The 16,074-nt window shown below is 43.7% G+C and overlaps 1 protein-coding gene across 15 annotated transcripts in view; it reads left to right on the plus strand.

The window, feature by feature from the left end:
• The window catches only part of NCOR2 (nuclear receptor corepressor 2), a 351,963-nt gene extending 349,480 nt beyond the window's left edge, over nt 1-2,483 (plus strand). For all 15 annotated transcript variants that reach the window (XM_083150819.1, XM_083150847.1, XM_083150856.1 and 12 more), the window contains one exon: nt 683-2,483. In XM_083150819.1, the coding sequence (XP_083006945.1) occupies nt 683-858 (176 nt within the window). In that variant the 3' untranslated portion in view covers nt 859-2,483. The remainder of the gene's footprint in view (nt 1-682) is intronic.
• Nucleotides 2,484-16,074: the final 13,591 nt, after the last annotated feature.

Raw genomic sequence — 16,074 nt, forward strand, 5'->3', positions numbered from 1 at the left:
CTTGCTGCGCTCGCCACGCTTTGGGCTCGGTGGCTCGCTGCGCTCACCACACTTTGTAAAATCAACTCAACGCCGACGTGGATAGTGGGGGTATGATAAAGTCGGGAAGACGCGTTCTGCGTCCCCTCGCGGGGCTCGCCGTGCTTCGGGGTGGCGTGGATAGTGGGGGTGTGCAAAATAATGGCATGGGTGCTTTCAAAATGAAGCACCCATCATATCTCATACCATGGGTGGCCAAACAAGGAAATATTGGATCGTATGGTGTGTATGGTGCAGTGCGATCCCATGCGATATTTCATTGTATAAGCACTCTTGTGCACTTAATATTAACTAAAGGGAAATCACATCGGATCGCACGGCACCATACACGGCGTGCGATCCGATGCAATGCGATTTCAGTACGGAGAATAGACCAGTACGCGAAGAGCGTACTGGGCGCCGTGCTAGGACACAAGTACCCCCCATTCTTAAAAGTTTCTGGTCTTTGGAAGTAGATGGGATAATTACTGCAAAATAGATTACCTCACCTGTGCATGATTTAATGATGTCCACACAACATGGCCTGTGTTGGTGGCACATGAGGACTGGAGTTGAGAACCCCTGCTTTTAAGGTATCTGTAAATTGACGAGAGACTAATTAACGATCTGAATTTGTAACCCGATATTTTGTCCTTTACCGCAGGGTCAACACCATTTCCATACAATCCATTAACAATCAGACTCCCCACCAACCTTGTTGCAGCTCCACCCTCAACAAGCATTCCTCAGAGCAACTCTACCACCCCACAAAGAGCTCGGGATGAAGAGCCAAAACCACTTCTTTGCTCCCAGTACGAAACGCTCTCTGACAGCGAGTGACAGTATCTTTGTGAACCATCCCGTCAATATTGGACCTCCGGCCTTGAAAGACTCCCCACAGCCAATCTGAATGCTCAGAAGCAGCCAATGTGGTATCGCGACTGGAAAACTGGGATTTAAAAAGAAAAAAAAAACTGTAAAAAAAAAAAAGGAAAAGTCTGTAGTATGAAAAGCCTTAAAATGACTCCCTAATCTTCAAATGAGGGACCATTTTTTATTTGGTTTCTGGCACACGACTGCTCACGAAAGAGTAGGGAGTCCCAGACCTCGTAGAAGATTGGATTATTTTCAGCTCTATACTCAGGGGATATTTCCACCTGGTGCTTTGCTATATTGCATTGGTTTGTTAACAAAGCTGACTTGTAAACGTGATGACGTATGTCTGTGTACATTGTATATGTATGTACATGTGTTCATATGCACTTAAGATATATACACATTCCAATTTATTGCACACAGACCTAGCAGTGCAGCGCTTGCATGGCCATTGCAGGACTGTTACCAGTTTGGTTCGGATCCTACCAAAGGCTCCCTTACCATGTGTTTTCTCCTAGACGCATCAGTGACAATGCTGACGGCACTTGATATGTTTTTTCCCCGGCCTTCACTTTTTACTTATGGAATGTTCTGCTGAAGGATTATTAGTAGTAAAGAGACAACCTTTTTGTGCAAACACTGCATGTTCTCTCCATCTCTGCTGGCGCACACCCTCACTGTACATAGCGTGGCTCAGATCTAAGCAGCCTCACTTGTAGGCTGTTCATGGTCACTCGGTCCTAATGATGCTGACATTTCCCTCGTCTTATTTTTCTACCTTTTTTTCTTTCTTTTTTTTTTCTACTGCCAGTGGGCAATTGACAAATAAAGGAACATAAAGGATGCAAAAGATGAAATCGGTCACCTGTTGAAAGAGATCACTTACTGCTGTGATTAGATTATTAATGGACAGGCAGAGCTTTGGGCTGAAGAGCAAACTCTTTCAATGTATTTGCTGTGCCTAAAGGTATCGATTATCAGGCGATAAACAGGGTATGCTCTTTTTAGCATGTTTTCAAATATAGGGTTGCTAATCCCATTTAGCTAAAGGGATAAGAAAAAAAACACGTTCCAAGTGCTTATCTTTTTTTCTCACCATGACAACAGATGAGGCTTATGCGACAACATGTAGTCCTGCGCATGATGCCTTATTGCTTCACTGAACATCATTTTGTCCCTAGAAGTGAAATGAGCATGAATAATTGCTGCGACTTGTGACCCTGTTATTTAGTATAACAGTAGCCATCCTTTTTGTTTTGTCTTGACCTGTGTGTATTTGTCTATATACTTGTTTTGTTAACCCCAGGTCATATATACACACTTACACACATGGCATAGAGGCTTAACCTACAACTTACTCTTACCACTTGCCACCTTTGTATTAATCCAATAGGAAGCTGGTACATCATCTGTTGATGTGACTTGAAATTGACTCTCCAAACCATAGTTTTGGGTGTTATTTTATTTTCTGTAAAGCGAACATGTCATGTATAATAAATTGTTTTTGTTTCTTTTCTTTTTTTTTATACAGGGAATGATATAGTAACTATATATTGTGAAAATGACAAATAAATTAAAGTATTACCTTTTGTAGACTTCCCCCATATGTTTGCTGTAGGGACTGACCTCTCTTTGCTTGTGTGGGTATATAATCACTCTTGTTACGCTCTTCTACACGCTATTTAGGTTGCCGGACAGTATGTTCCCAATGAGGTCCTGTATATAAGATTTTATTATTTTTGGTGCAGGCTTAAATACGATGCATCAGTCACTTCATATAGCGTCGGGAGCTATAAACCAAATATTTGCCCTGAAATTTGCTGGTGCGTTGCTGGGTTTTAGTGAACAGTTGCTACATGTTAATGTTGGTGGAGCTGAGAAAGTAGCTGCTTCCACTGTGAGTGAGTGCAGGAAACCTGTATCGGTGAGCAAAAGAGGAGTTGTACATTATACTATGTGTTTCCGGTAATGTAAGAAGAACTGTAAAGGATAAATAAAGGACAAAGTGGGAGCATTTCTGCTCTAGTTCTGCTCAGGTAACACAATAAGCAGACAGGGACAATATACCACATAGCCCTGCAATTTATTTGTGACGAGATTTTAGGTTTTTGTTTTACATAGTCGGTACACACGGGGAGATTTTCACTATTTTCCTATTCAATTTTGCTTATAGAAGCAAAATCTTATTGGAATCCAATGGGCATCGAAAGGTTTTTCCACATTCGATGCAGATTCGATCCCCATTAAGTCTGCATCAAATGTGGAAAAACCATTCGGTTCCGATTCGATTTTGCGTCTTGAAGCAAAATTGAATAGGAAAATATTGAAAATCTCACTGTGTGTAACCTCTATTAGAGATAAAATGCTAATCCGCTTGTAACTTATTTTAGAGGCTGGCTGAAAATTGAAAATTGATACTTAATTTATATATCTCCAATAATAATAAAGAATAACCCTTTAGCCTGGTACACACCTATATAATTCATGACCTGATAACTCGCTATTTGAGTGATCAGGCCTGCGTAGGTGTGTATGCATGGCCACTGCAGGCTATTAAACTGTTTATAACCCTCCTGGGGAGGACGTATCTTAAATACAGTTTTATAATTATTGGTCAGACCTCCTGATCCTATAGCAGCAGTACATGCTGAGTGATCACAAAGATGTACCCAGCATGACCGCACATGATTGCACTAAATAATGTATGTGTGTATGTATGTATGTATATATAGTAGAATTGAGGAACCGCACTTCATTCATTTCTTGCGGACAACTTTGTGGTGCTCCACTTTAGAGGAATTATATATATATATATATTGTCTGTGTATGTTATACATTTTATAGGTTTTCAGAGGTTAACAACACACTGTACTCTGCTACCATACAAGCTGAGGTTTCATATAGGGCATTGTATTCTATAGTAGGTTTGTAAATCATAATTGATATATTGGTGGCATCCATCCTTTCTACAAAATAAGATCTCATGATTTTTGATTTATGAATTCATGAATCATGAATTCCATGTTTATTAGAGGTAAATTTAAAGTAGTTTTTATTAAAAGCCACCAATATGAATGACCATATTTGAGCCAAAATCCAGTGTAAATATGCATATGGCCTCATTGCTTATATGGACCTATATTGTTACCTTATGTGAGTGAGTATATGTGAACAGGATACGGTCATTAGGTCGACACGATGAAAGCTGGGTAGGTCATTAGGTCCACCTGGGGTTTTTCACTTTTTTTTGTGCCGACAGGTGGTATTTCATGCCTTACCAGTGTGCCCAGCCATGCAAGGGGACGCAGTGCACTTTTTTAGTGTACATGTTGACATTCAAGGCAAAAAAAAAAGTGTAAACCCCCATTTCGACCTTTATGCATGTCGACCTTTAGTGGTCAACCGAATACTTGGAGACCTAATGTATGTCTATCCAATTATCCCATTCCATGTGAACGTAGTTTTATATGACTTTAGGCCCATGCTGCAGAACGGTCTGTATGCTCACCTTTAATACACCATGCTGCAGATGGTAATTGTGATGGGAAAGCTCAAATTTAACTTCAAAAAGTGATTCTGACTTTAGACATGGGGAACATTAATTATAAGAATAAAGCACCAGATAAAACTAATGACCTGCACAATCTGTGCTGGCAGCAGTAGAATATTGAGGTAATGCCAACCTCCCATTGAACTGGACCAATGTGATAAAATTGGACTTTATTGCAATGTAAAGTAGTAAAAGCCATAGCAATTGTAGCAGCCTAATCAGCTGTTTATATCAATTAAATGAAAAATGCATACCAAATATACAATATTGCAAACAAACTCCCTGTATTATTAAAAATGTAATTGAGGAATAAATATTCTCAATAACCCTTGTATAACCTCTAATAATATCACAGTCCCTAGAAGCAGCAAACCTGTGATAGAACTACACAGAGGGTGCAGTATTTTATACTGTGAAGTACACTGTTAGTGGATGGCACACATCCCTGTTCTTCCCAATTAGCCAAGTGGACCATCTGCCTTCAAACAGGTTCTGTGGAGCGTGACTTCAGTGCTGTTGACCTACCACAGGATGAGCCGATTTACCTTAATACCACACCCGTTGTGCACTGTATTTCTGCCGCTGGCTTCCATCTGCATACTGCAGGAACCTCTGGTGTTAATCCCACTGTGGCACTGTTTGCGCCAGACATCCGGACACATGATCAGCCCGGCAATCGGTAGTTTTCTGCTACTTGATCCATGCTTAGGATATTGGCTTCAGTTTGCATATAGTCCCTTATTCTGGTTGACTCGCAAAACTGTGAATCTTGCAGTTTTGCAAGTCCACTAAACACTGCCACCCCCCTCACTCACTGTTTACCCGCATGGCCGTGAATGGATTTTAGTATAAACATCCATTCGCAGCTTGCATGAGGGGATAAAATCATTCGATGGTCGCCGACCATCGAATGATTTCCTCAGCACTCACAGATGTGAGACACACCTCTGGTGTCTCACATCTACGAGCGCCCTGTGCGGAAAGCGGGTGGGCAGCCCACGTCACGGCGCATTTACATGGGAATGCCTTGCGTTTATATGGGAACGCCCATGAAACGCTGAGCGTTCCCATGGGCGACCCCTCACTGCTGCTCCACGCACCAAGCAGTTCGCCGTGCCCGCTCGCACTGAGCATCTGCACATGTGCATAAGATGCTTGTATTCAAAGTGTGGTTCTCAAAGTCAGTCCTCAGAACCCCACACAGCATCATTTGCAGGTCTCCTCACAGAATCAAGTGAAATAATTAGCTCCACCTGTGGATCTTTTAAAATGTGTCAGTCAGTAATGAGTGCACCTGTCGGATGACCTGGATATGTGAACTGTCTGGGGTCCTGAGGACCATCTTTGAGACCCATTGCTCTATAGGAAACGCATTACTAAACGTGTGCTGCTTTTCATTTACCCTGACCTCTGTGCCTCCAATAACTCTGCTGAATAATTGGAACTTAATGCTAACTACTGTGTATTGTGACTCTTGCTCATACTTTTTTCATTGTACCAGTAGATAATACTGTAAGTGCTTAGCCAGGGGTTGTATATCCTGTTTAACAGCACAAGTGAACCACTTTTCACAGTCTCCTATTGTGGAAAGTGGTTCACCCTCTGAGAAAATTGCTGGGCCTGGTGAAAATCGCTCAGTGTGTATGAAATGAGCAATTTATCAGCCAGCCATTTTCACATCATCGTACACGGGCAAAAAACGCTCACTGTGTACATACTTCAAAGTTGACTAGCTGCTAGCAAAAGTGACAGTAGTGTGTGAGTTTGAGGCATGTAATTTATGTAAGCTCATTTGGGCAAGGACTGATGCTTAGTTTTCTCTAAAGAGACTGGATTAAAAAGTTAATTTTTTGGAAATTTTGTATTTCTGCACACATTTTAACATAGTTTTTTGTACATGATAATTCAGTGTATCCTCTATGTAATGCACTATTGACTTTTCAACGAAGTGCCCATCCCTTTCCACCCATGTTTGCCAATGATTGACGAGTCTGGTAAACCCACCGGAGAAGAAAGCTGGTGGTTGTTGTCAACACCATGACCGAACGACCGATTTCACCTCCTCATCAGAGTTGAAGTTCTGACCCTTGAGGTGCTCTTTCATCTTTCAACCCTCTTCCCAAAGATGAAAGCGCACCTTAAGGGTCAACATTTCAACTGTGACGACGAGGTGAAAGCTGCCGTTCAGTCCTGGAGTCGTCATCAACCACCAGCTTTAGTCTGACGGGTTTGCCCCACTCTACAAGCGTTGGTGCACATGCGTGGAAGGGGATGGGGACTACATTGAAAAGTGAATAGTGCATTACATAGAGGATAAACTGAGTTATCACGTACAAAAAAAATGTTCACAAATAAAAAAAAAAAAACTTTACTTTTCAATCCAGCCTCATCAGTCCTTGCCCAAATGAGCTTACATAAATTACAAGCCTCAAACTCACACACTACTGTCACTTTTGCTAGCAGCTAGTCAACTTTTGCAGTATGTACAGACTGGGCGTTTTTTTGCCCGTGTACGATGATGTGAAAATGGCTGGCTGATAAATTGCTCATTTCATACACACTGAGCATTTTAACCAGGCCCAGCAATTTTCTCACATGCGTGGAAAGAGATGGGGACTACGTTGAAAAGTGAATAGTGCATTACATAGAGGATAAACTGAGTTATCACGTACAAAAAAAAAAGTGTTCAAATGTATTGAAAAATAACAAAACTTATAGCCATGGAGGCATTACTTTTCAATCCAGCCTTGTAATGACATACTCAGAAATGCAGCATAGGAAACTGACAGCATAGTAGATCTCCCAGTGCTTATTGATGAGATTTGCAGCATACTTATCTGCTTGTGCCTTAAAACGGGTGTGCTATGGGACTCTGACAGTAGGGATCCCGACAGTCATTATCCCGACGTCGGGATCCCGACTGCCCGGAGTCAGACAGCATGGCGAGCGCAAAAAAGCCCCTTGCGGGCTTGCTGCGGGCACGGCATTCTATTCTCCCTCTATGGGGGTCGTGGACCCCCACAAGGGAAAATAGCGGGTGGCCGTCGGGCACCCGGCTGTCTGTGTTTTGACTGTCGGGATCCTGACTGTCGGGAACCCGTCCGGCACCCCTTAAAACTAGGAGGAGGATTCAATTAGAAGACATCAGGATGCTGATAATGGTTGTACATTGCAACAGCAACATTGCTGATTTACCCTGCACTTCTGTAGTGGTGTGCAGAATAATGATAAACATTGTTCTATCATAATGATGTACTAAACCCTAGAAAACAACCACACCCTTTGGTGATTCCAAATTTTGATTTAAAAGGTCTGTTGCATGCATTTGAGAGCCTCTGTTATGTCAGAGGACGTAGCATCAAGTCACCTGCGACACCATAGGCCCACTGAGTAACCATGAGTTACTGCTGCAGCTCTGAGGACTAGAAAGTTATAGGGTGTAGGCTTAGAACTCCCACAGAATAGAGGTGGTACTCCTCTGTGTTAGGAAATTGAAGCCTCCTCCCCATACCCAAATTGCTGTCTCTTCCCCACACCCAAATGGCTGTATACTTTCCATCAGATGACATCTGCAGTCTCACTGCCTCTGACAGTGCAGGCAGGCTGCCGACAGGTCAGCTGGTCCCTAGTAAAATTAAGGGGTGCGGCTTATGGGAGGGGGCGGGGTCACGTCTTGTGACAAAAAAATAAGCGCAATTTGTGAGGGGTGGCAGGTGGGATCATGTTTGCACACACAGAGCAAGGTAGAAATAGGACAGGCTGCTCCCGCTGTCTCTCCCCAGCTCAGCACATGGTGCTGAGCTGGAGAGAAATGCTTTGCTGTGGCAGCAGCCTGTCATCTCCAGAAGACCCGGGCATGGGTAAAAAGTACCTGCGGCCCTTCTCGATGCCACTGAGTGCAGGACCTGTACTGCACATGTGCAGTACAGGTCGCTACATGTACAATGTAGTAGTGCGTTGTGGTGAATATTGGTACATACAGTAGCATAATTTGACTTTGTACCACTGTATAGGCCAGTGATGGCTAACCTTGACACTCCAGCTGTTGTTGAACTACACATCCCTGCATTCCCTGCTACAGTTTTACTATTTGGCCATGATAAAACTGATGCAGGGCATGCTGCTCACTTTACCCCTTAGTGTTGCAATTCCACTTTAATACGCCAAAGTTTGCAAACATTGGAATGTCATTTATTTTTCTGTCATACTGTACATATATTTCAGTGTCTCAGACATTGGCTTATTCAGACATGTACTAATACATAATATACTTCAGATACTAGCCTCATCTGAAATATGTAAATTATTGGTGAACTTGCCAACAAACATTTATAACTTGCTAATTTTTCTTTTGGTGTGCAACCAGTTCTCCTACACATCATGCAACATCTGTTACCCATTCAGTGCTGAATGAGAGACATTTGTATTTAAGATGTACATAAAAAATACTGTAGATGAGTCCTACTTGTATGATGCCCTTACCCCTGCACAGCAGAAAAAAGAAACCGAAGTATCGATGGGTGAGGTGGCAATGACCTTACACTGCAGAAAACAATAAGAAGCCCTGGGATGAGGTAAGATGAACCCACGCTGACATCAATAAACTCTTTGTAGTTCAAATGATATTGCATATATATATATATATATATATATATATATATATATAGGGTATTGTAGAAACAGGCGGCACTCTCGGCGCACCTTGCCCGAAACATGTCGGAACAATAAATCTGTTTTCACGTTCATCAAATCCGAGAGTGCCGCCTGTTTCTCCAATACCCTGCATTGGGACCCAAGGGTCCATACTGGAAGGCACCGGGTCAGCTATTATCTGGACCAGCGTCTGGGAGTGCCGGCCAACACACAAGCATATATATATATATATATTCATTGTCTGTGGATCAGACCATTATACACCACACTGCTGAGAATGTGTTTTCTAGAGATCTAGGATAATATTTACTATACAGTAGATCTATTTTGATCGGTTAAAACCTATTTTAATGTTGGTGCTAGCCCAAAACACATTTAATAACATGAATAGTGCCCCCCTCCCTCTCGTGGCCTCTGTGTTTTCCATGACCAGCGGCCCCAAAAAAAAATGCATGCTTACAGGGGATTTGATTTCACCTGCTGAAGACAGACAAAACAAAATCTCTTGTAAGTGCTGGCATCGGGGATAATTGGATAGCCCTGGGGGGGGGGGGGGGAACAGTTAGCCAGGTTAATTTACAGTGGCTAATAGGATATTATTGTGTTTTCCAGAGATGGCTCTTGCTAACGTCATATAATATTACAGTTTGTTTTGTTTCTTTTCTGCAGCTATTCGCGTTTAGTGGTTTTTATTAACCTCTCAGCTTCAACACAATAAGTGGTGGCTCTTAGTCATAGTATTCTTTATTTGTTTCTTAATTGCAGGTTGGTGGGTAATAGTGGCATGTCTGCCTCTGACCAGGTCATGTAGAGCTGACATTGTGTTGTCAGAAAGTCCAACGGGAGGGGTAGCGCTGGCTGAATGTTTCTGAATTCATGGAAATGTTTTACCATGCTTCGCAGGCCCCCAAAGCTTCCAGTATTTATAGCACTGCTGCTTCAAACATGAAAGCAGGATGCTCCTAAACCTACAATTTCCAGATCTTCCAAATACATTTGATTGGGACAGCAGGACACTGCCGGCCCTAGGCGGGATGCGGAACAGTCCCAAAAAACCAAGACTGTCCTGCAAAAATCAGGAAAGTTGGGAGGTATGTAAACATACAGAGCTTTGTTACACTCTGCAACTTGTGAAATTAATGGGAGTTTCTCTAACATGTTCATAACTTGTCCTCTAGATGGCCACATTATACTTCTGAAGTGAATCCCATTTGTGTACATTGGAGGCATGCACTTACATTGAAGACCTCTCTGCATGCATAGACTTCGGGTAATTCTGTAACACTGTATACAGTATATATGTATGTTTGTGCATATATGTATATTATATACACAGTATAAATAATACAGCCCACTGAGGGCTAGACTCCTTGGGCATGATTCTGGTTCATTTGCAAAAACAAATGATCTCTAATGGACAAAAAAACATGTGCACTGCAGGTGGGGCAGATGTAACAGGTGCAGAGAGAGTTAGATTTGGGTGTTATCTATGTTGCAGGGTAAAAATCACCCCAGGTAAGCGTCACCTCCACACACACACACACCCCAGGACTCAGCGCGCCCCCCCCCCCTGTAATCGGCAGCGGACGTATTCATCCGTCTCGCCTCCTCCACCCCCACCCCCCTGTACTTGGAGGCAGACACATTCCCTCCGTCTCACACACACATCCCTCCCGGACTCAGCGGAGGAGGAGGCCGCCACATCCCCCCCCAGACTCAGCTGCGGCCGCTTACCTCCCCTGCCGCATCTCTCATCCCCCCCCCCCCCTGTGGGCGGGCTGCGCACCCCCCCCCCCCCCCCCCCCTGGACCCACATCTAACTCTCTGCCTCAACTGCAGTAAACATGGTTTTGTCCATTAGAGAGCGAGTTTGCTTTTATGGTGGTCCGAGGGGGATCCCGATGATCAGAATCCTGACTGCTATTTCTCTAACGGGGTGAGCACAAAAAAAGCCCCTTTTTAGTTTTTATTTCATACATTTTATTCACTGACCCAATAAAAGTTTCACAATCACTTGGTCATTTACAATATGGAATACAGGGTGAGTATACCTTATCCGAAATGCTCATGACCACGAAGCATTTTGCATAAGGGATATTTCCAGGTTTTGGATTTTTTTTTTTACATACCTGGTCACCCCGTTGGTCCCACGGCGGCCTTCGGGATCTTCTTCAACGGTCCCAGGGGTGCATTGCGCATGTTTGCAGGTGCGCCAGTGACCTCACCAGCACGTACGCGGACTCGCGCAATTCACCCCTGCTACTGGAGATGCCGCAGAAGAGGATCCAGAAGCCTACGGTGGACGTGGGGTGACTTGTTATCAAAAAAAGGGGCAGAGGGGAAAATAATAATTCTGAAAAACCACTGTTTTTGGAATATTTCGGTTTTTGGATATTCTGATAGAGGATACTAAACCTGTAATAGGTTACATGGAAAATAAGAGTTTCCAGAAGGATACAAAAAAAACCCTATAATTGGACACGAGCAATAGAGCCAAGATTCTGTTTTCATAGCTATAGTAGAGAAAATATCAATCAAAATGGTGCATTTCATTCTATTGATACTTCATGTCAGTGGATAGTGCATGGACATGGGGCAGCCACACAGAAAATGATTTCTCAGCGGTGGTGTAGAAGGTTCAGTCTGCTGAGTACGATTTAGTTTTGTTTTTTTATGCCGCGTGCAGTAAATACTTTCATCAGTCTCAGGTTTCTGCTTTAGTTATGGTATACGTAGGTAGGAAAGATGCAGCGGCGTAACTATAGCACCGCAGCCACCGCACAGCCACGCTGTGCATGTGGGGGCGCCGGGGCCTGCGGTGCTATAGTTACACACACACCCCCAATCCCCCGCAGACTTACCTATATCGCTGGTCCCGGCGGCTCCGTTCTTCTGCTGAAAATGGCCGTCCCCATATAGCACACAGTTCTCTGAAACTGTCTGCTGTATGGGGGCGGCCATTTTGTGGTGGTCCTCAGCAGAAGAACGGAGCCGCCGGGACCAGCGCGATAGGTAAGGCTGCGGGGGATTGGGGGGGGGGGGGGTTGTTTGCATGGGCGGCACGGGGGGCGCCCAAAACTTAGCTACGCCACTGGAAAGATGTACATATACTCCCGAGTGCCCAATATGGGATCAGTACAAAATCAATTATTAAGGGTTGGATGTAATAGGATCCGAGTTTTTATGCGGGACAAACTTGTGCCTTTTCGCACTGTACAATGTGTGAGTTTGTCCAGAAACTTACATAATGTAATAGCTTGTAGCCATTATAATGTGCGATGCAGGTGATTTGTTTTTGCTAGGACAGCGCACCTTGTAATTAGTCATTCATTACAGAAGTGTGTCCAGACCAGTGAGATCCGTGCTTCTGTTAGCAAAAGTGGGGACTATGTAAATCCGGACCCGGACTACACTCCGGACCGCCGGACAGGACATCAAAATCTGCAGTCCGGAGCTTGTAGTGTCAGGTCCGGTGGGTGTCTTGTCCGGGGGGTCCCTGTGATAGCTATCACCAGGGACATAGGGGAGGGGAGATTACAGCCTTCCCGTGTGGTCTGGATCGTCCGGTTTTTGCTACATGCCCGGACCATACAGGGAGGCTTTATTCTCCCCCTCCTCCACTCCCTGGTGACAGGTGTCACAGGCAGCCCCCCCGGACAGGACACCCCCCGGTCCTGGGGTTTTGTCCTAGTCCGGTTTTCACCCATACCCGCAAAAGTGTACAAAAAATAAGGTACTTGTGTATTATCACAGCGCCCATCGCATCGCATACCACTAATTAAGGTATGCGATGGGACCGGATTTTCGGTTCCAAAGACCCGCACTGTACAATAAAATATTGCATCGCTTCGCATGCCATTAAAATGGCATGTGATGCGATTTTAAATTGTACAAGCACCCTGATGGGGGATTACTATGTTAAATGCACCCCCATTGTTAATGCCACCCCCACTATCAACGCCAACCCGAAGCGTGGCAAGCGCAGCGGTACGCGTCCTCTGACCTTTTCATACCCCCACTATCCACTAATATATTATTCCTTATTTTGTGGAAGAGACAGTTGGTTTACCCCGGAAGTGCACTCTTCCTCTGTCAGCGGTGGCTGCTGTCAGGGACTGGGACTTGCATGGTTCGTGCACATGCATAGGTCAGTTATCTGACAGCAGCCCCTGCAGCATGCAGTCCTAATGGGTGTAGGACTGTGCATGCAGTCCTAATGGGGGCAGGGCCTGGTGAGAGAGGGGCATCAGTGGAGTAACTAGAAGTTTTGCATCACACTAACCAAAAAATTGTTTTTTTTTCCCTAAATGCTCATTGCCAGGAGTTACATACTCATTGACAAGGGTTTTATGTTCATCGACGGGTTACATGCTTGTTACCAGGGGTTTCATGTTCGCTTTTAGGGGTTGCATGCTCGATTCCATGGGTTTCTTTTTCATGGTCAGTGTTTTTTTTGCTTATTACCAGTGGGTTACAGGGCAATTGCTAAGGGTTTCACATGCTCATTGTGTAAGATATATATATATATATATATATATATATATATATATATATATATATATATATATATGTTGAACGAATCACTCGGCACTCGAACTTGAAATAACCAACTTAGATGGTGCCTTGGTATTCCGGAAGGAAGAAATATATAACCACAAGCATTCCAGGCACTCATCAGAAAAATCAGCGAAGGATAATGAAATAAATCAGCCCAATACAGTGGGTGCTTTGCCAACGTTTCGGGCCATAGACCCTTTATCAAGACATGCAAAAAACAAATAATGTACTCACATATATAGGTGCTCAGTGACAATGAACCCAGTGAATGCAGGCAGCTCCCAGTAAGTGCGCCAACCCAGAGCTCCGTGACGTCATCGGGGTGCCCGTGCGCCGGCTGGATCTGACAGAGCAGGGCAGGGGGCGTGTTTGAGTTCAAGGGAGAATGCAAAAAAGTGCCCGCAACCTAGTGAAATAAAGTGTACATGTAAATTAAAAGAACGATATTGGCTGCTAACCCAGAACGGGTCAAGATACAATAAAAAAACAAAATAATACAAAGAAGCACAAAATATAAATGCGCTGCAATACTGTAACATCTTAAAAAAGAAACTAGAACAATAGTAACTGCAAAGAGCAAATAGTTGCGGGGATATGAACCAAAGAAGTAGGATTCACTAAACAAGGGGGACGGCTACACTGAAGCTGTCAGTGGTGGGTGCACGGCTGTAAGTCTGAACTGTCAGAAAACACAAAAGGGTAGCTGTGCGTGGTGCTGAAAAGGTCATGGCTCATTTAGAGAAAACAAGTTAATGATAATTGCTCGTTGAGGCCAAGAGGTTGCACTGTCTGTAGACGATGAATCCAGAACGATTCACGCCTCAGCAGCGTATTGCCTCTATCACCTCCTCGCAATGTGGGGCTCACACTATCAATCATCTTGTAACGGAGAGAAGGCAGAGTGTGGCTACGCTCCTTGAAATGCCTTGCAACAGGCTGATCTGAACCTTTTCCCTCAAGGGCAGCTCTAATTGCAGATCTGTGGTTCGCGATCCGCTCTTTGAACTGTGTTGTGGTTTTTCCTATATAAAGGAATCCGCACGGACATTTAATATAGTAGACTACGTATCTACTACTACAAGTCAGTGGGAATTTAATCAAAAATTTCTCTCCAGTTCTGGGGTGGTAGAAACTGTCCCCTGTCTCTAAGTTGGAACATGTAGTGCAACCTAGGCACTTATAGTTTCCATTTTTGCGGGATAGGAAATGACTTTGGGGTTTGTTGAAAAAATTACTGACATCATTATGCACGACATAGTCCTTCAGATTTTTACCCCGTCTGAAGGATGGGAGGAATGAGCAGCCCTGAAGGCTAGGGAGTGTTTTATTAGATGCAATGATCGGCCAAATTTGTCTGGCCAATTTAGTCAATGAATTGCTCTGTGTATTGTACTTCTGTGTCCAAATAATTTTATTACCCAGATTCTTATCGGTGGTGGAATTCAAAACCGCGAGCCGGTCTAACTTGAGAACTTTGCTCTTGGTTTGTGTTAATAATTTAAGGGGGTAACCCCTGGACAGAAAATCTATGGTCATGACATCAATTTCCCTTTCTGCATCTATTAATTTGCTATTAATCCTAAGAGCCCTTAGGAACTGGGAATGTGGTAAACCCCATTTCAAGGAGGGGGGATGATGACTCGAGCTCAGCAAGATAGTATTTCTATCTGTTGGCTTTTTGTACAATGTAGTCACAATTTCATTGTCAGAATTGATGGTCAATTTTACATCTAGAAAATGAATAGATGTAGGGCTACAGGTGTAGGTAAATTTAATTGATGCATCGCAGGAATTGGCTGCTTGCATAAGTAAATTAAACTTTTCCTCTCCCCCTCCCCAAATCATGAAAATGTCATCGATATAACGGTAGAAGCAGCTGATAAAGGCTGCAGTGGATGGGTCAGAGAAGAAGATGTCTTTTTCGATGTCGTGCATAAAAATATTAGCTAGGCTGGGGGCCACACAAGACCCCATCGCGACCCCAGAGCATTGCAGGTAATATTTACTATCAAAGAGAAAGTAATTGCGCGACATAGCAAGGTCTAAAAGGTCAATGAAGAATAGGGCATCAGGGCCATTATAAACATCACTGTTCAACACAGTCCTTTAAATAAGTAAACTGGTTCTGGACGACAGGTTGCAAGAAAAGATCAAGGAATTGTGCAGAGGCGTAAAAGATGGAGTCTCTCGCCGAAATAATCGGCCGTCCCGGTGGATGCAGGGGATCCTTGTGGATTTTCGGAATGGTGTAGAGTAATGGAGTTTTGGGAAAGTCAACAGATAGAGCATCACGGACTTTGTCAGGAATAATACCAGTGTCGACACCATGTCGTAGGAGGTCATCAAGTTCTTTTTTGAACCTTGCAGTTGGGTCACCATCTAATTCTCGATATACAGTGGTGTCTGCAAGCTGGCGGTAG

Source organism: Crinia signifera, chromosome 1 (genome assembly GCF_055691185.1).
Source record: "Crinia signifera chromosome 1, ASM5569118v1, whole genome shotgun sequence".
In the NCBI taxonomy this organism is placed as follows: domain Eukaryota; kingdom Metazoa; phylum Chordata; class Amphibia; order Anura; family Myobatrachidae; genus Crinia; species Crinia signifera.